At 39.9% G+C, this 21,190-nt stretch overlaps 1 protein-coding gene across 1 annotated transcript; it reads right to left on the bottom strand.

Annotated features, from left to right (window-relative positions):
* Positions 1-406: 406 nt before the first annotated feature.
* Positions 407-18,228, bottom strand: LOC106540723 (testicular acid phosphatase homolog). Its single transcript, XM_087714665.1, has 11 exons — positions 18,142-18,228; positions 14,819-14,914; positions 14,185-14,271; positions 11,873-12,010; positions 7,409-7,507; positions 5,024-5,119; positions 4,245-4,377; positions 2,756-2,838; positions 1,436-1,542; positions 581-750; positions 407-492 (listed from the first exon to the last, which is right to left on the bottom strand). Exons 1-11 carry the CDS (start codon positions 18,226-18,228, stop codon positions 407-409), a joined length of 1,182 nt encoding a protein of 393 aa, XP_087570791.1.
* Positions 18,229-21,190: the final 2,962 nt, after the last annotated feature.

Raw genomic sequence — 21,190 nt, 5'->3', positions numbered from 1 at the left:
AATCTGATGCAGTGTATTTCAGTGACCTTAATTGGGTTGGACACTCAAACCTGCTAAAAGGAGGAAGCATCTAGGAATTTTGAGTGCAGGACATGTAGTTTATGAGCTAAAATCTAACACGGTTGTGCCATAGATTTAACACTGGCATTTCAGCTAAGCGCTTTGCATTCCTTTTCCTAGTAACATCCTGTGCTGAATTTCCTGCTGGCATTGACCTCCAAGTAGTTGGTGAGGAACTGCCTGGCACAAAGTCTTTGTCAGCTCCCCTCTTTTGTCACATTCTCCCAATTAGAATGCTAGCTGAGATGGCTGCATTGCACCACATTTTTTTAAAAAAATACAAAAAGGCAGTTTGCTTCTTGCTCCATGGGGTTTGGATGGTTGCCAAATCAGCTTATCTTCATTATCACCTCCTCCAATACAAGGCACCCATGCCAAGCAGTGCCACACTCAGCACACCTACTGCTGCAGCCAGGGCGATCACAGCACGCCCTGCAAATAGAATATCAGATCAGGCTTAAAAGTTTCGATTAACTAGCTCTGTGCTAAGAGGGGAGGGGGAAGATGATGACCTCATTACCTGGACCGCTCTGAGGGTTTTGGCATTCAGTATCCCAGTCCTCTGGGACAGCTGTACGGGTGAGGTGGATGAACAGTGGCAATGGGCAAGGTGTGGGGCAGCCAGGCAGAGGTAGGATATGGGGCCTCTGGTCACTCCTGTTGCGGTAGAACATGGCAACGCTGAAAGAGCTGAAATGTGAAAATTTTAAAAGTTTTAACATCGCTCTGGAACCTGCTTTACCTCCTTGCGTATCTGCCAAAAGATATATTTATTTGCTGCTGCACAATCCTTGAAAAGATTCAGGTTCTGCCACCTCAGCCTCTCTATCGTGATGCTATAGTCTGACTAATGCATCAGCAACTAAATTTGCTGACAGGTTGTTTGAAGGCAGCCAGCTCTGCTGCAAGGAAATGGTTTTGAAAGTGATGCAAAGTCTGGCTCGGAAAAGATACTGTAAGAAAGGAAAGAGCAAAATGAAATGACAAAATGGAAATGAGCTTTGTCTAGAATCTTAATACCTTCTCGAGTTCAGGTTGTGCAAAAATTTCCATTTTAACATACTTCAGTGAACCATATAATTACGTAAAGGCAAAAGTTAAACCATCTTTTTCGTGTGTAGGATACTGACCAGTTAAGCTCCTTTAAATGCCCTATCTGGACATCTTTGCAAGCTGAAGATATGCTTCTGGTTTGTCAAATTAACACCAGGTGATCTGCCCAACCTTAGATCCTATGGTTCAGTATTTACAAGGCTTTGTATGTGCTCAACCTTTTAAGCTTATTGTCCTGAACATGGCGGAGAGCAATGAACCATGTCTGCATCTTGGCACTTGCAAAAGCGAGACCTGCCCACCCTTCTTTTGTTAAACTTACTTGTTACTTTCTTGGTAGAATTCAAATCCATGACAAGCTGCATAGGGTGGTGGGCGGCCACTGTAAACCCCGAGGGCTGCCTGCAGAGCAATCAGGGTGCTGTCGTGCTAAAGAAAACAAGCAGAAACAATTACTATGCCATTAACATATTGGAATAGACCAGAATATTCCTTCTTCCCATGCTTCTCGCGTCCATGACTTCCTTCCTACCCTTATCTTTATTCTTTGATAAAACTTGGCATATCAAATTGCACTCTCTATACCACCAGGGCAGGATATTGGAGTAAAAGTGCCAGGGTCCCATGGAAGGAAAGGTGTTTTTAAAGTGAAGAAAGGTATTTTAAGTCCAGATAAAGTTTTGTTTTTAAATAGTAACTTCTGCTTATTCAGTTTTGTTTCTTTCATTGGAAATTATAGCTATTTTCCTCTTTTTGCTTGTTTATGTTACCGTGTTTCCCCGAAAATAAGATAGGGTCTTATTTTCTTTTGACCCCCGAAATAAGCGCTTCGCCTTATTTTCAAGGAGGTCTTATTATTTTTGAGGTGCAGGAGGCGGCGAGCATGGTCACCTCATGGTTACTGCTCAGAGGTGAGCTCCTACCGGTTCGTCTGAGTAGGTAGTAACTCGGCCGGCCACACCTCTGAACTGGTTCTATTGGCGGCGCCATAGGTGCCGACATCTTGTTTTTTGCTTCTGAGCATGCGCAGAAGCAATTTTTTTACTACTGTGCATGCGCACGTAGCACACATCAAGTGTGTGTGTGAACAAAGTGCGTCCCTGAGTGAACCAGCAGTAACAGAAGCCGGAATCCACCCTTGCTACTGCTGTGCTGCAATATTTTCAGGCAGGGCTTATTTTAGCACATGCGCTCAAAATCCTGACTGCTTATTATCGGGGGAGGTCTTATTTTCAGGGAAACAGGGCACCTGCCCCAAATCACCAGGGTGACGTAGGTAGGCAGATAGATTTGAAATAAACCAAGGAATGGGTAAATATTCAATCACCTATATCAGGAAGCATGACTGGATTTGATCTATCGTTTTGCTTATTTTGAAATAAGATGTTTACTCAGCTGGGGCAGGCGGGAGGTGAGGCTCCATCTTTTTCTGGTAAGCCCTGAAATTTTGCCATAATAGCACCCCTGCAAGGCAGCAGCTAGGTTTCTCAAGATTATAGAAAAACAATCAAATTCTGCCCAAAAACCAATACTGTGCTGCAGATAATGATAGCTGCAGAGAGGGAAAGATGGCTCTAAATTCTCTGGACTGTCCCATTTTCCAAAGTGGATCTTTGCAATTTTAAGGAATAGGAGAACTTACAGCAGAATACATTATCATCTTAAGAGGCAGGTCCTGGCACACCATTTTGGAAAAGTTGCTCAAAATAGCACCCAGCAGCAACCCTGCAGAGAGGAAAATATGCTGATAGATAATATACTGAAATGTGTCTTGACATTCAGAAAAGCACAAGACTGAAAAGTACCAAGTAGAGAGGAGCTGCACAGTGTTGTATCAGAAAATATACTAAAGGCTTAGAAAGGAAGTTGAAGGGGTCCTGCTCTCACTCCAGCACTGGCTTTGTTTTGGCATGTGAAACAGCAATTTCTGCCACATGGTGGCGCTATCAAGCTAACTTGTCTAGTTGCTGGACCCTGAAATGCAGAATTCCCAATGCGATTGAAGTGTGAAGGAATTTTACGCTACTCCCTGCTAGTAAATAATAGCATCGCTATGGCATCATTCAACCAAGGATAGAAAACCTCTCATTTGACACAATTATGCAAGCTGCTAGCATCATTCTACAGATTGCTAATGGGGAAATGTGGTAAGTTTACATGGCTAAGAGTCACTTTAGGGGAGATGGGTGGTATAAAAATTTAAATCAGACAGATAGGCAGACAGGAAAAGAAAGAAAGAAAGAAAGAAAGAGAGAGAGAGAGAGAGAGAAAGAAAGAAAGAAAGAAAGAAAGAAAGAAAGAAAGAAAGAAAAGAAGAAATAAAAAGACTTCCAAGCTGCTACATACTTTGTACTTTCAGTCATTTTCGGTCAAACTGTCCTATGTTTACTTTTTAACTTAGTATTATAGAATTTACCATACAGTTAGTCTTCTAAGTACGACCATAACTGAGCTGAAAATTTATATTGCTAAGTCAGACATTTGTTAAGTGAGTTTTGCCCCATTTTACGACCTTTCTTGCCATAGTTATTAAGTGAATAATTGCAAATGTTAAGTTAGTAACATGGTTGTTAAATGAGTCTGGTTAACCCATTGACTTTGCTTGTCAGAAGGTCACAAAGGATGATCCTGTGATCCCAGGACATTGCAACCATTATAAATATAACTCAGTTGCCAAGTGTCTGAATTCTGATCACCCAACCATGAGGTTGCTGCAACAGTTGTAAGTATGAAAAATGAATCACTTTTTCAGTTATGTAACTTTGAATGGTCACTAAATGGATTGTTGTAAGTCAAGGGCTACTGTACGTATCTATGGAGATTCTCAGTCATCCAAGTCATAGTTATCTCAAAGGTGGAGAACTGGACTGTTTTCCCCCTCTTGAAGTAGTAGAAGAAAACATTTTGCTTCTTATTCAAGAGGCTTCATCAGTTCTTCCCTCTCCCAGCCATCAGAACTGATGAAGCTTCTTGAATGAGAAACAAAATGTTTTCTTCTTCTTTCTCAAGGAAAAAAAAAAAAACGAAGCCCAGTTGCCTTTTGAAAAAAAAAAAGAGCACATTAGAGACAATTACTGTAGACTTCTAGGTCCTGATTCCAAACAGAGCAAATAATTCAAATTTAATTGTACCTCCAATGAATCGAGCTTTCTCCTGGGCAGCATGCATCCCCACATGCGCTTCAATATTAAACACTTCTATCTCCGAGAGAGTTGCCAGAACTTGCGGTGTAGCCCAGCTAGGCAAAGTCATGTTATGGGTTTTCTGTGTGGAAAATGCGGGGGGGGGGGGGGGGAGAGAAGTTTTCTAATTAAATGGTGATCTTGCTATGATACACAGGTAATTCTCAACTTACAATCACAATTGGAACCAAACTTTTTTAAGGCAGGGGCCTCCAAACTTGGCAACTTTATGAGTTGCGGACTTCAACTTCCTGAGTTCCTCAGCCAGCCGTGGTATGTGAAATACTCAGCTATGTACGCTGAGCAATTCTGGGAGTTGAAGCCCAAAAGTCTTAATGTTGCCAAATTTGGAGAGCCCTCTTCTAAGGGACTGATTCAGTGAGTTGCTCCCAATTTCAGAACCTTTTCTTTTGCCATTTGTTAAGTGAATCACTGCAGTTGTTGAGTGAATCACACAGGTGTTAAGGAAATCTGACTGCCTCCATTGACATCGCTCATTGTAAGCCTTTTGGGAAGGGTTGCAAAAGGTGGTCACATGACCGTAGAGCATTGCAAACTTTGTAAGCATATGTCAATTGTCAAACGCCCAAATTTTGATCATGTGACCATGGGGATGTTACAATGGTTGTAAGTGTAAAGAACGGCTGTAATTTTTTTCAGTTCTAACTTTGAATGGTCGCTAAACAAATGGTGGTAAGTTGAGGACTATCTGTAATGCTGCATCTTACCTGGCAAAAGAGTGTGTCATGCACCTTCCAGAGGCCTCTCAGGCTCAGCTGCTCAGATTTAAACCCTGTATAATTAGCCATCTTTTCCATAAAGCCCTGCAAGAGAGGAAAACAGAAATAGTTGACTAAAATACTCAAGATTTATTGGGCTCAATTATTTCTGTCTCAACTAACCCTGCAGTCTTATTCTCATTCATTGCAGATCTTCAGGGTGAACCTAAGCAGACGTGAACTGTTTAGGTCAAAGTAATTTAGAAGTTATGATTGTTTTCCCAAACTTAGATCTGCCTAGCAGAGGTTCCTCTCCCTGTAGCAGTAACAGAGGTTAATTTCAAAAACCACTAAATCATATCTGGGTCTTAGGATTGATGCACTTAATAGTTTTGTAGATTTTTATACAGCCTAATCAAAATACACACTGTTATCCTTATTTGAGATATTACAATTGTGCTATGAAGCACTTAAAATCTGGAAATGTTTTTTTCAACAAGTAAACTTTATATTAAGCAATTTCTCACTGAAGTAGTCCTACTCAAGCCCTGTCCTGTATCCCATCTGGGATAAGCCATTTGTAAATTAGTACTGATTATTTCTGATGGCTCAAAAGAAACTTTTCTCCCTTTAGAAAGCTTAACATTAAATCGTCTTATTGCCAAACTAAAACTCTTCTCTTGCAAACCAATCACTAATCTCATCGAATAGTTCCTGATAAAAAAAGATGTTTTCTTTTAAATGGTTCCATCTAAGATGACATTGGCAACTATTTCAAATAAAGGGAGACTTAAATATAATGAAAGAGTTGATGAAGATGTATTTTTTCATTCCTAAATGCCTGTTAAATAACACACTATATCAGCCTGTATTATAACACGACTATACAAATGATGCAAATTAGCATGTGCACTTTTTAAGATATTGCTTTTCTTAGATTTTTATTATTTCTATTCCATGCTGTTTTGTTGTTTGGTACCCAGAGACTCATTTACAAATAACTAACTCCATTTGTTATTAATAAGTGTTAAAATTAATGGAAATGACATCTGCATAAAAATGTTGTTATAGGCTGATGTAAAATAGATCAGTTTGTTTCAGAATTGATGAATGATAGAATTGTTGTCATTCAAGGTCAAATGATCCAAATAATTGCAAATTAATTACAATTAATGTACTGTTATATTTAACTGTCTTGTCTGGAGTATTTCAGATGCCATAGACTTGACTGTTATTTCAAGATATCCTTTGGTCTACTACACAGGAGTCCATAAACTGAAGTTTCACTGTATTGCTATAGTTTTATATTTTGGCCACTGTTAATATGTCTTGCATTTGTTTTGTTATTACATATGCTTTGGATTTTTATTTGTTCTTATTTTTCAGGCCACTATGGAACCATCCAGATAAGAGGTGAAATAAAAGCATTTTAATCAGTATTAAATGATTTGTGGGTCCTTCACATATTATTGAACTACAAGTCCCAGGATTCCTTACTGTTTCCAGCCTATTAAATACTTTAATTCAGCAATATCTGATGTTGCCTTGTCTTTTTCAAAAATCAAGTACTTACAAGCATAGTTTATACAACATGCAAAATTAGGCTAAAATGAACTTGGATAATTTGTTTCCCAATTTGTTTAGGGAATCCAAACATTATCGTGCCATATTTTAGGAAACATATATTATATTAAGCATAATATAGTTTGTTTGGACATAACATGTTAAATGAAATATTAATTATATTTTGTTAAACTATGCTTAATGGGTTGCAAGATTTCAACTACACAGAAGACAACCCATTTGCTTTGTCTACCATGATTTTTAAAAAGCCTAATTACAGCCAAAGTGTCTAGACTTAATATTGAAGTGGATGGCCGGGAGAATCTGTTTTGGCTAGTGAAGACTTGGAGCATATTGTATAGGTATGCAATAATTTATTTAGACCATGTTGGACAGGGAAATGGTTTATTGATTGACTGACTGGCTGACTGATTCTTGAGCGTATGTAAATGTATTCTGAAGATCTCTTCCAGACTTTGATTTTCAGCACATGTTCATAAAATAGCACACTGACTTGATATTCAGACTCTCAAGGAAATTCAGAGACTACAACTGTGTGGGTAATCAAGGAAGTGAATCATAATAATTTTAATGATTCCTTGGGGGAAAACTGGGACAATTAAAATGGTATGAAAACATTATCACTTTTCATGAGCAAAAAATGTTGGTGATAATGGATATTCTACAAATTTACCTTTCCTACAACACGTAGAAGATTAGATTGTCTTTACCACTCAGCAACATCTTTTTCAATTTTGGATTGTGGGGAATCCTACTTCTAGAATTCAGATTTAAATTATTCTCCTTTTTCTTAGCCCTATTCCACCATACCTTCCATTCTCTCAATTTAGCTTGATAGCTTGGCAAATGAATAGTCTCTTCCATCAATTGTTGATATCGTTGGCAGGTTCTGGTTGGTGGTTTTAAAAGCTGGGAACAGAAGTAGGGAATATAGACAATTAGATCATTTGTCCCAGGCTGAAACTATTGGGTTGTACTTCACTGTTAAAGAAATCAGATGCTTGGACAAAATACAAATATGGTCCTTAACTTAGGACCATAACTGAGGCCAAATTTTGCGTTGTTAATATTTGTTAAGTGAGTCTTGCCCCTTTTTATGACCTTTCTTGCCACAGTTGTTAAGTGAATCGCTACAGTTATTAAGTTAGTAAGCCGGTTGTTAAGTGAATCTGGCTTCCCCATTGACTTTGCTTGTCAGAAGGTCACAAAGGTGATCCCATGATTCTGTGAGACTGCAACGGTTGTAAGTATAAACTATTTGCTAAGCATCTGAATTTTGATCACATGATCATGGGGATGATGCAAAAGTCATAATGGTGGAAAGGGGTCATAATAAATCACTTTTTTCAGTGCCGTAAATTTGAAAGGTCACTAAACAAACTGTTATAAGTTGAGGACTACCTGTTACTACTAAATCTTTCACAGGTTCGTTCATTCGTTCAGTTCATAATTTATTTCCAATATAAAGATTTGAATGGCAGATTTGCAATTGCCAAAATCAAATACATGCTTTGTGCCCATTTAAAACCTTATTAAGGTTTTACTGTTGTAGTAATTTTGTGCTAGCAATAGATTCAATAGCTATTAAAAAAACCATGCAGAGCTGAAGATAAATTAAGTAGGCTTAAGGGACGAGAGTCTACCCAAGTTCTATGGAGCAGAATAAATACCTAGCAGAGACTGGAATCGTACAAAAATGCACTTATAGTAGGATAGCAAAGAAAACGTAGTAAAATAACCAGAGGAGAAGTACCTAGGTCACCTAGGTAAAGGTAAAGATTCTCCTCACACATGTGTGCTAGTCATTCCTGACTCTAGGGGGCAGTGCTCATCTCTGTTTCAAAGCCAAAGAGCCAGCGCTGTCCAAAGATGTCTCTGTGGTCATGTGGCCGGCATGACTAAACACCAAAGCCACATGGAAGACTGTTGCCTTCCCATTGGAATAGTCTCTATTTTTCTACTTGCATTTTTACGTGCTTTCGAACTGCTAGGTTGGCAGAAACTGGAACAAGTAACGGGAGCTCACTCCATTACGCGGCACGAGGGATTCGAACTGCCGACCTTTCTGATCAACAAGTCTTAGCCACTGAGCCACTGTGTCCCTATGAGATCACCTACAACAGTGATGGTGAACCTTTTCGGCATCGAGTGCCCAAACAGAAATGCATGTGCGTGTGCGTGTTCTGGAGTACCACAAACCCAAAGACCAGCTGGCCAGCACGCACATGCCTTTTTTGGCCATTTTCAGGCCATTTTTTGGGCTGTTCTCAGGCTGTTTTGGGGCTGTTTTCAACCCCAAAAATGAAATGAAAACCTCCCAAAAATGGCCTTAAAACAGCCCGGAAGATGGACTGAAAATGGTCCAAAAACCAGCCTGTTTTGGGGCATTTTTCAGGCCGTTTTCTGGTACTCCAGCGTCCGTGAAGACCAGTGCCAGAAACAGAAGAGCAGCTGGCGATGGCACACGTGCCCACACAGAGAGCTCTGCAGAGTGCCATCTCTGGCACATGTGTCATAAGTTCTCCATCACAGCCTACAACAAAAAAACACTTTCAAGAAATAAGTAGATGAGAACTTTGTTCCCATACATTTATAATTTACCTTCATAATTTGCAAGACTATATTGTAATTTTGCTTATTTTTATATTGTTTATGCTTGCAAGACTTTGCAAGCATAAACAATATAAAAATAAGCAAAATTACAATATTAAAACTAGGATTACCATATTTAAACGTTCTAAAAGAGAAGATACACCTCTGAATATTTTTTTTCATGTGATGCAAATTGCATATATTTATTCATTTGTTCTTTTTATTGTTAGTCCCTCTATTTAGTGTTCATTCTGTTTCTTCAAACCCTAAAGTGAACACATAAGTAGTAACTGGTCTAAAATTATTTTTTAGTCAACAAGCACTCTAAGGTCAAAAATGTGAAATACTGTATGTGCAAATAATAAGTGTAAAAGATGGCCTTATTTTATTTTTCATTTTTCTACTCCTGAGCAATACATGCAGAGGATGTATATACACCCGGACCAGGCAATTAAACCCCACATCTTTTTATGTATGTTGCATATGCAGGAGCTTGATAATTGTCAACTTCTCTGCAGATATTCCTGAATCCAAATAATGAGAAAGCTAACAGGTTGTGCGTCTACTGAAGCAGGTTTCCCTAAATTCTAATTAAAATATATGTTGGAATAATGGCTGAGAGATCGCTGCTACAGAAGCAGTGTAGGAGAATTAAATCTCTCTGTGATCTGCATTTCTTTCATTATTTTTTTAAAAACCCCTTTATTGCACTGCTATAACTCTCTTTTATGATAAGCCAATGTTTGATTCCAGGTGGAACGAATTGTCTACATAACCCTGTTTTTGATTCTTTAGAAAAATAATGCCCCTGGGATACTTTAGGGCCAAGAAAAAAAAGAATGCACAAAATTCCAGTTTATCCTTATCCATTTTGTTTGCTTATTGTTAAATTTATGTCCTGTGGTTCATATAGGAGACTCAAGCACACCAGTGGTATTCAACAGGTTCTGACCAGTTCTAGAAAACTGGTAGTGGGAGTTTTGAGTAGATCGTAGAACCGGTAAATACCACCTCTGACTGGCCCCACTCTCATCTATTCTCTGCCTCCCAAATCCCAGCTGATCGGGAGGAAAGAGGGATTTTGCAGTAACCTTCCCCTGGAGTAGGGAGAGAATGGAGATTTTGCAATATCCTTCCCTTGACACGCCCACCAAGCCATGCTATGCCCACCAAGCCATGCCCACAGAGCCTGGAGTAAAAATATTTGAATCCCATCACTGCCCAAGCAGTATATAATACATAGTGCTTTATCCTCATCCTCCTGTTATTCTCCAAAAGAAAATTCTTATGAAGAAGATTAGGGTAAGAAAAACTGACTGTCCCAATGTCACTAGCAGGGCATATTCTAAAATAGTATATTCTTTCCATATGTGGCACTGACCAGGTTCACCCCAACTGTCAAAAGTATACTGAAAATGTTTGAAGGTAGTCCTCAATTTAAAACTATTTGTTTAATGGTTTTTCAAAATTACAATGGCACTTATGAAAGTGACTTATGACCAGTTCTCACACTTATGACCGCTGCTGCATTCCCACACTCACATGATGAAACTTCTGGTGTTGGGTAACTGGCATATATTCACGGTGGTAGCAGTGTCCTGCAGTTCTTGGACTATCGTTTGCAACCTTCCTAGGGAGCTTTTGACAAGCAGTCAATGAAGAAAATCAGTTTCCCTTAACAACTGCAAGATTCACTTAACAACCACAGTAAACTGCTTAACAATCATGGCAAAAAAGTTCATTAAAAACTCACTGCCTTGCTTAGCAGTGGAAATTTGGGGTTCAGCTATACCAGTAGTAGGTTTCAAACTTTTTTAGAACCTCTTCTGTAGGTATGGCCTGCTTTGTGGGAGTGGCTTGCTGGCCATGTGACTGGGTGGGTGTGGCCAACTTGTAAAATGTGGTGAAACTCACTTAACAACGCTCTTGCTTAGCAACCAAAATGTTGGCTCAGGAACTCTGGCATTTGAAGCATGCAAGCCTTAAAGCTGTCAAGTTACAAAACCCTTGCACCCCTAACCCTTTAGAAAAAAAAACCTCAGAGGTGTTCAAACTTGACAGCTTTAAGACTTGTGAACTTCAATCCCAGAATTCCTCCTCCAGTCATGTTGGCTCAGGAACTCTGGCATTGAAGTGTGCAAGTCTTAAAATTGTCATGTTACAAGACCCTTGCACCCCTAAACCTTTAGAAAAAATCCCCAGTGGTGTTCAAACTTGACAGCTTTAAGACTTGTGGACTTCAACTCCCAGAATTCCTCCTCTCGCTCTTCATCTTGATGATGAGCGGACGGGCGGGGGGAGGGAGCTGGAACCGGTTATAAATGGCACTGTAGATTTGTGGAACCTCTTCTATAGAAGAGGTTAGTACCCATCCCAGAACTATACTCATAAATTGAGTATTTTATTTCTAGGGAACCTTTCAGTTAGCAAATGGTACTCAAAGCTGTTACCCATTCACCAAGTTTTGGATACATATCTTGTAATCCATATTATAATTATTTTTTAAACAATCATACCACAAATTTATGAAGTTACATATTTATACTTTTTGTTGTTGCAAATTAATGTTCTACTGCTCCACATGTCATTTCACTGAACTGTTCCTTACAATGTGTCATGAGCAGCCATATAAACAGGGAGGAAAAACATTTAATGGACCACATACGGCTTGTGTTCACTTACTTTGTCATACTTAGTAGGCACAGTGTGGATGGGAACAGGTTTCCAAGGAATCTCTGGATGTGAATTTGGATAGAGTCCCATCAGGTTGGCTTGGGCACTCATGATGGTGCGATCATAATCGGTGCTGCGGACGTAGATCTGAAACAGTGGATAACCATGCAGTGAGTTACCTCTATTGGCCACAAGGTGACCAAACCATTGACATTTTACATATTAGTGTAGCCTTTCTTGGGGGACACAATTTCTTCCTCCACAGAACTAGCGGGGATGGTAGGACCAAGCTTGCCTTCAATTTATAACCACAATTGGGACTGAAAACTTTGTGGCTAAGTGATGAAGGCTCACTTGAGTTATGCCAGATTTTTACGACCTTTTTTTGCTGTGGCTGTTAAGTAAATCACATGAATATGGTTTTCCTCATTGATTTCATTTTTTGGAAGTCCCCTGGGAAGATCACGATGGTAAACGTATAACCCCGGGATGCTACAACTTTCAAAAATATATACTGGATGACAAGCACCCAAATTTTGATCACGTAACCACAGGGACACAGGGACAATTGCAAATGCAAGAGTTTTTTTCATAAATCCATTTTTCCAGCCATGTTGTAACTTTGAATAGCTTGTTAAATGAATGATTATAAGTCAAGGACTACCTGTATGTGTGCCTTAATTTAAGAAATGACTATTGCTGGCTTATTATAACTGTAGTCGCTGTAGGATATTAGCAATATTCAAATATGTTATTAGTTAAATTCTTTGGTACAGTACCTCAAGGCAGCATACATCACTAGTGCTCCCTCCTATTTCTTCCTTCAATAACGCTGTGAAATTGGTTGAGCTGACCGAGAGTGTCTGGCCCCAGATTGCCCACTTATCTTCCATGTCTGAACCAGAGATGGGTTGCTCCCGATTTGGCCTGGTTCGGCTGACCTTTGCCTAGGTTGCAGAACCGGTAGTGCCCCAGGCTTGCCACGCCCCCAAATCGGTATCCTCACTGCTGCTGATCTCGCCGCCATATTGTTTTGTGGTGACTGTGTGTGCGCACTTCACTGTAAATTGTTCTGTGTATGTGCAAAGAACAATTTACATTGAACTGTTCAAACGTATGTAGCATGTACAAAACACACGCAAAGCAAACCAATACTAAAATCGGCAGCAACCAACCCCTGGTCTGAATGGAGTGAACTACAAAGGGAGTTTTCCCATGTTAGTCTGACTCCTTAACCACTATAGGCAGCCCTGGACTTATCATTGGTCACTAAGAGACTGTTCAAAATTAGAACAGACCCACCAAAATCTATTTACAAGGCATATTCCAAAATATGGATGGACAGTCCTTTCCCCCTCTTTAGTCATGTGACTGCATTTTGGGTGTTGGCAACCATTTTTGTCAGTTTGCAGTGTTCTGTGGCCATGTGGAGAAGTGGGTTCCTACCGGTTCGGACCAGTTCACTACCACATAGGTAGTATCGCAGCCTGCCACACCCCCAAACTGGTTCTACAGGCACCACCATCATGATTTTTGCTGCTACACATGCACAGAAGCATTGTTTTTTCCAGAACTGAGCATGCAGTACTGAAAGGTCATAAAATTGCCTTGGTTGTGTGATATCCTGCCTTACAACTGCCATGATTTATGACCATAATTGCCAGGCTCAATTACAGTCATAAGTGGAGGATTATCTGTACCCCACACTATGTGTTTGTTGCATGCATTTAAAACTTCCCTTGCCTGTATTACTTAATTGTACAGCATTTCTGAATGCAAGTTAAGAACTATTAATAAGCCAATCTTCATTCTGCATTGATAAATGTAACTAGGAAAGAGACCAATGCTGGCTAAACTATTTAGGTTTTATTTGAAAAGGAGCGGTAAAACAGTCCCTTACAGCCCATATGTATGTACTCACCCATATATACTGGTTACTCTATTCCATTAATTTGATCTTAATCTACAAATTTACCTTAATAGAGGATTTTCTGCAAATACCATTATTGACAACCTGTGGCAACTTGAGCAAGGGAGAAACATTTGGGAGGTTTCCTCACTATTTTTAAAATGACTTTTCGAGAAATGTTGGTCTTAGATTAAGAAGTGTTGGTTTTCACAGATTCAGCCAAAGATACCCACCCCCAAACTAAAAAGTCTGGGCAAGATTGTGGTCAGGGCTTGGATTCACTAGTTGTTGCTATTTATTTTTAATTATTATTTGTCTTCCCCTGTTTATAGTTTCATCCAGTTTGTTTGCTGCCTCGGGAATTCAAAGGAACTGAATTATGTTGACCAATGTGTTATTAAAAAAAGATTACTTCTTGTGGTTTGTAGGAAGGGCTCAAAAATCCAGCATATCTCTCCCGGAGGAATTTCCCCAGAGCCTTCTGTTGCAAAATGCCCACCTAAACAAGGAAAAAGCAAATATTAAAATATTACCCTCCGAAATAGGCTTGCTTTGGGGCTGCAGAGTAAGATATAAACCGAATAACAGCCTGAATATGCGCAAACTTGATTTCTTGGCTGACCTCTGGTGTGATACAAGACCTGGCATTACTCTGCTTCTTGGATTTGTCTGCGAGGAATTTAAGCTTCTGAAGCATTTGTTTGTTATTCCTTAGCTTATGCATTCCTGCATTGTCGTAAGATTTATAGCTGCCTTCAAGAATGTTTATCTAGTTCCTGCACAGGCAATTGCTGGCAACAGGATACTTTATAAGGTTACTTCCAGGAAACTACTACTAGTATTATTATGGTGGGTCGAAAAGTTGCCAAATATTTAGACTGCATTCAGCATTTTTATCCACTTATCGAGTCAAAGACCTGGGGCAGGCAGATGTTATGTAGGACAGGCTTCAGCTGGCACCAAGCGAGGATTGTCATTTTTGCCCCTTCTTCTGCATTCTGGCACAGGCTGCCATAACAATAATTAAAATTCGCCCCTGAATGTACCTCACTCAGCTGCTGGAAACCATGTGGCCAGGCTGCTGCTTTGTGGGGATCTGTAGGGTAGGTGCTGAGGGGAGATCGGTCACCATGGCGATAAACCTGAGAAAGGAAGAGTTGCAAGATTGGCAATTATAAACAACCAAGTAATTTGTCTTTGGCTCTAAGGAGGGTTAACTACATAACTACCTTAAAGCAGAGTCAGTAAAGCCCCATTACTCTGCTCATCCAACATAGGATACCCAAATCAGTCAAATCAGTTATAGTTTAGGATGAACGGGCTAGTTTACACATGCCAAAGCTAAAATTCCAATCACAAGTTATCCAACTTTTTAGCCTAACATAACAACTTGTACAAACCCACCTAGAAGATAAAGGAGAAGATTAGTAGCTCAGGAATGAAATGAAGAATTCCTGGTACTCTCTGAGTTCTTTTCTTGCAGACATTTCAATACCCAAATTAGGTAACATCACCAGTGCTAGTAGGGAGCGGGGTTTGCCCTCAATTCTAGTGGATGGCCCTATCAAGTTGGTGAGAGTGGTCTTGGTGATTCTTTGATTGGGCTGTTCACTGTTAGCTTGCTTGGTAGTTCCTTGCCTGGGGTATTGTTTACTTCTTGATTGTTGGTCTGATGTTAATCTTGTGGTTAATCTATGCTCATCTGGGTGTTGGTTGCTGCAGGAGAAGTGTTTTGGTCTTTTTGTTCCATTTTTGGCCTGTTAATTGTCCCTTTTGCACAGTATGTAGATGTTTATGTCTATATCTCTGTAATAATCTGCAACTTCATCAAAATGGGACTGAGCAGTCAACCCAATATAGCACAACCAACATGTCACAAAAAGAATAACACTGCCATACATCAAAAACATCTCAGAAACCACCAATAGATTTTTACAACCACGTGGCATTGATGTAGTACACAAACCAACTAAAGCCCTCCAAAACATCCTAAGTAAACCAAAAGACCCAGCAGCCCAGAGGAAAAAAACAGGAGTCAATTACAATATAATATGTAAGGACTGCAAGAGCCACTATGTAGAACAAACAGGCAAAAGACTAGCCAAGCAAATCCATGAACATCAGTCAGTCAGAAGACAGGATGAAAAATCTTTAGTTTCACAACATATAGACCAGGGCTGTCAAACTCGTGGCCCACAGGCCGGGTGCTTAACGTACTGGTCATGCTCATGCCTGGTTTAGCGAAGGGGAAAATCAGAGGTAGGTTGGTGCCAGTTCAGCCCGGATCGGCTGAACTGGTAGTAGCAGTGGCGGGAGGCTCCGCCTGCCCACCTCAATGCTTCTGTGCAGAAGTATCATGAGCATGCATGAGTGCACGTGAGAACATGCCTGAACCAGTAATAAAGAAATTGGCAACCCACCTCTGGGGAAAATGATATGTCATATGATGACACTGTGACTATGTGAGTTTGACACCCCTAGTATAGACAGAGTTCAACTGGGAAACCATGACCATCCTACAACGAAGTTCAAAAATGCTAGAGAATTCCTGGAAACCTGGGCATTCTGACAAATCAGCAATCAATAGACACATAGACATAAATAACATCTACATGCTGTGCAAAAGGGACAATTAACAATCCAAAAAGGGAACAAACAAGACCAAAACATCTCCCAGGCAGCAATCAACACCCAGATGAGCATAGATTAACCCCAAGATTACCATCAGACCAACAATCAAGAAGTAAGCAATATACCCCAGGCAAGGAACTACCAAGCAAACTAACAGTGAACAGCTCAACCAAAGGACCTCCAAGACACTCCCACCAATATCGACAGGGCAAGCCATGGTAATAAACAAAAGGCCCAAAACACCTCCCTACCAGCAATCAACAGCCAGATGAGCATAAATTAGAAATGGAGGACTGTGATAGCAATAGCAATAGCAGTAGACTTATATACCGCTTCATAGGGCTTTCAGCCCTCTCTAAGCAGTTTACAGAGAGTCAGCATATTGCCCCCAACAATCTGGGTCCTCATTTTACCCACCTCGGAAGGATGGAAGGCTGAGTCAACCCTGAGCCGGTGAGATTTGAACCGCTGAACTGCTGATCTAGCAGTAGCCTGCAGTGCTGCATTTAACCACTGCGCCACCTCGGATATCTAGGCTCATTCATAATGTTCAGAAATAAGATAATAAAGTACTTTGTGTCACAAGTCATGGACTTTAAAAAGAGGTAAGAACCCTCTTGAACCCTCTTGAGCCTACTATAATTTTTCTTTTTGTATTAAATCCACTTCTCTCTTTCATTTACACGGACACAGTCAGACACATTCTCACCCTCACCCCAATTTGGCTTTTTTTTCTATATTTTCTTTTTTTCTGAGGAAGATACAGCTATAATACTGCTGATGAGTCAAGATATACCATACTCCCAAACTAAGATTGCTTCTCCCATATCCTAAACGGGCATGGAAAGATAATAATAGTGGACTCTTAAGAAGTAGGTTTTCTGTCAGCATTAGAAAATAATAAATAAATAAATAAATAAATAAATAAATAAATAAATAAATGCACACACACACACACACACACACAGAGAGAGAGAGAGAGAGAAACATTCTTCTAGACCTCATTATAGATCATGCACACGCTAGCATATTAGAACTTCTGTTGCTATAAAACCCATCCTTCTGAAGTATATTTCAGTTCTCTTCTGTCACTTGCACAAGACTGATATTTTTGCTTTCTTTTTTTTTCATGCAACTAGCTAGGACTAAGAGGAGACATGACAAAGTAATAATATACAACATTTTTGTTGAACTATTTTAATGTTGGACAGGAATTAAACCCAATCAACATGGTACCCGTTTACCAGATCAAACTCTATACAGTCCACAACTTAGATCTCCATCTCTTTCACCTGAGATCCAATTAACCCATCCCAAGAATCAAACAGTTATTTCCAATCCCTGGCTACAGGCTGGGCTAAACAGAACAAAGAACATAGAATTAGAGGACTGGAAGGAACTCCAGAGATCTTCTAGTCTAACCTCCCTGCTTAAGGCAGGAACCTTATACCATCCCAGTCAAATGTTTGTCCAGTCTATTTTTTGGGGGGGGAAAACAGTAACCCCAAGAGACCAGCATTGTCTTCTAACAGGATGTTCTCTGTAGCTGCTGCATTCTGCTCTTCAGATTCCAGCGAGCTTGACCTGACTGAGAGAAAACAATGGGTTTGACAACTTAATGAGAGAAGGCTGGTAAAAACCATCTTTGGCCAAACAAGATGGATTTGACCAGCCTTCTCCCATTCTCTGGCCAGAGACCCTAGGATTCTTAGCTCTGTCATTGTCCCAGTCTGTGTACCAGCGTAACGAAGCGGAGTATTCTTCCTTGGGCAGCTGAGGGAAACAGCATCTTCAGGAGGAGGAGAATCCAAGCTGGGAACTTCATGGTCTTGAGCCCCTTGTAAAACACAGGAGAAGAGCGAGGGCTCCAATTATATAGCTCTAGCTTCAAGGGAACTGTGTAATTATCTTGTTTTTTTCCCCTGCTGACAGATTTAACAGGTGCCCCACCACAAAGCATGTGGCGGTGAGGGGATTGTTCTATCTCAGTTATGGAGCCCTCCCCGTCCATCTCATACTTGCTCATCGTCTTTAAAATTATTTCTCTGTGGACAGGCATGGCGGGGGGGGGGGGATTATTCTCCATGATTACAAATCTCAGCCAAGACATTACGTCTTGCGTGCTCAAGCTGCAGATAAAGGTCAAGGCATGTGGCAACTGGAAACAACTCTGCTTGTTTCAGGCTGAGCTCTTCCACCATTAGAAGTTGCATGACTAAGCCAAATTCAGAGGATTCATGGATGAAGAAGTGCCTGATGGAATCCTGCTAATTTCCCAGAAAATTTAGGCTTTTCAGAGAAAAGTTCAGAGGGAGGATTGAACTTTGGTCAAAGAATGACAAACTTGGTTGGCTAGTTGGTTGGTTTGCATCAGTTCAGACCGGTTTGCCCAAACTGGTAGCAAAAAATACTATTGTTTCACCTGAACCTGTAGTAAAAAAATGCTACTGTTTCACCTGAATCTGTAGTAAAAAATGCTACCGTTTCACCTGAACCCGTAGTAAAAAATGCTACCATTTCACCTGAATCTGTAGTAAAAAATGCTACCATTTCACCTGAACCGGTAGCATTTTTTTTACAGCTGGTTTTCTTCTGACAATCAGCTGTGCGACAATCAGCTGTGCCACACAATTTAGAAATTGCGTGGCACAGCTGATTGTCGCACAGCTGATTTTTGGAACTACTGGTTCTCCCAACCAGTAGCATTTTTACTACCGGTTCAGGCGAACTGGTAGTTCCGACGATCAGCTGTGTGATCCTGCTTTCTAGCGAATCTAAATCGTGTGGCACAGCTGTTCCCCCCTTCACTGTTTTACTTACCTTCGCAGACTCAGAAAAGGCTTCTTAATCCTCCTTTTTCAGTGCTGCGCGGTGCGCCCGCAGTGTGAATGCGCACAAAGCAAACTGGTAGCGAAGCGCGTCTAGCAGACTTTAGAGCATTTCACCCCTGGTTTGCCTGTTCTGCTCTTGTCATGATTATATGACAGACAGAAATTGTTAAGCAGAAATCCTTTTACAACTACGTCTCTCCTCTACAATTATGGATACCAGGTAACATTTCTCAGCTACTAATGAATCATTACAGGTAGTCCTCAACTTATAACAGTTAATTTAGTGACTGTTAGAAGTTACAAAGGCCCTGAAAAAATGATGATCATTTTTCACATTTACAACTTTTGCGGCATCCCTGTGGTCACATGATCAATATTTGGATGCTTGGCAACTGATTCATATATTTATGATTCCCTTTTGTGACTTTCTGACAAGCAAATGGGGAAGCCAGATTTACTTAACAATCACTTTACCATCTTAACAACTATAAAGATTCACTTTGTGGACTGTGGCAAGAAAGGTTGTAAAATGGGCAAAATTCACTTAACAACAGAAATTTGGAGTTGTGGTTTTAAATCAAGGACTAACTATACTTTGAAGAAACATTCAAGATAATCTAATCCACCTTCCTGCTCAATGCAGGGTCTACTATAGTAGTATGTCTTAATCATGGCAAGTTTAAGATGTGTAGAAACTTGAACTCCCAGAATTCTTCCCTAGCTGTCAAGTTTGCCAAGGCTGAAAAACACTTACTAGAGTATTTCTAACCAATGACTATCCAGCCTCTGTTTGAAAACTTCTTACAGCTTTATTTAACAAATGAGTCCAATCGGTTTTAAAAATACTTTTTTAATTAGGTGCCATCCGGATATACTGCATTATTGCTGGATCATGAGGGAATATATACAAACACCAGAGAGCACTAAATGCAAGGGAGCCACAGATAAATTGGTTTTCACTAATCTGTTAGGTCAGTAGAATGAAGAAATGCAAGCAGTTGAAATTATCATAGGTAAATATTCCCTTAACATTTGATTCCAGGGTCATCTTGATTTCCACTAGGTAACATCAAATATTTAAAGAGAGATGGTAGTGGAAAAATACAATTTAATTCTGCCTGAATTCAGTTTCTAGATTCATTTTAACCCCAAACCTGTTATGGTGATGATAAACCTTAAGTTTTTTTTTCCTATTCTTGAAACCAGATCGTGAAATAGCTATTGATAGGTTTCAAAGCAAAAGGTCAATAAATATTCTATCTGTCCAGCTCCCCATATGTGTGGGCAGAGCATGAGTTTTCTGCACAGAATAATAAAAGTACAGAGATTCCAAAACTAATTCATGTTTTCTTAAACGTTACATAACAAATGAGCTGACCAGTTGGAAGTGATCCATTAGACACAGAATTCCACTTTAAAAGTGGAGCTTCAAAATATACGTTAACCATGCTTTTTCACATTGATTTGGTTGAGAGATTTTAAAATGTGAATTAATTTGCTCTTTTGGTTCACATTAAAATAATAGCAAGGCAAGAGTGCTGGATTAAAAATAATTGCCTCTGTGCTATTTCTGAAACTCTGAGTGTCAAAAGCCCTGCAAACTTTACTGTACAAGTGACAACATATCTTTCTGCAGAGTGGCCAGCAGGGCACTTAGAAGATAAGAAGATAAGTATTAGACAGAGCAGTGGTTGGTATTATAATTGATGGGTAGCAAAACTTCTGGGAGAAATTGAATCACAATCCACTGTGAGATCAAAGGTGCCAAGGGTCAAAGCAAATCTTGGAATTAAGTCTGGCAAACTAATCATGGGGATATTCAATAAGGATCTATCCAGGTATATATAATGATACCCATCCATCGTTAAAGGTGCCACTGCTGTTTACATCTCATATTTCTGCATTTCTGTACAAGTCATTTTTGATTAATGACCACAATTCAGCCCAAAATTTATG

The sequence above is a fragment of the Thamnophis sirtalis genome, unplaced genomic scaffold (assembly GCF_051295495.1).
Source record: "Thamnophis sirtalis isolate CommonGarterSnake01/CBP01778 unplaced genomic scaffold, rThaSir2_p1.2 scaffold_4, whole genome shotgun sequence".
NCBI classification, from domain to species: domain Eukaryota; kingdom Metazoa; phylum Chordata; class Lepidosauria; order Squamata; family Natricidae; genus Thamnophis; species Thamnophis sirtalis.
This window is presented reverse-complemented; position numbering and strand designations above follow the sequence as displayed.

What these genes read in the sequence shown, in the direction of transcription:
- LOC106540723 (XM_087714665.1), bottom strand. Translation starts at nt 18,228, where the DNA reads ATGAAGTTCCCAGCTTGGATTCTCCTCCTCCTGAAGATGCTGTTTCCC. An exon ending in TGCCTACTAAGTATGACAAA is followed by an intron (nt 7,508 to 11,872) that starts GTAAGTGAACAC and finishes TTCTGTTCCCAG; the next exon opens with CTTTTAAAACCACCAACCAG. An exon ending in AAACCCTCAGAGCGGTCCAG is followed by an intron (nt 493 to 580) that starts GTAATGAGGTCA and finishes TTCTATTTGCAG; the next exon opens with GGCGTGCTGTGATCGCCCTG.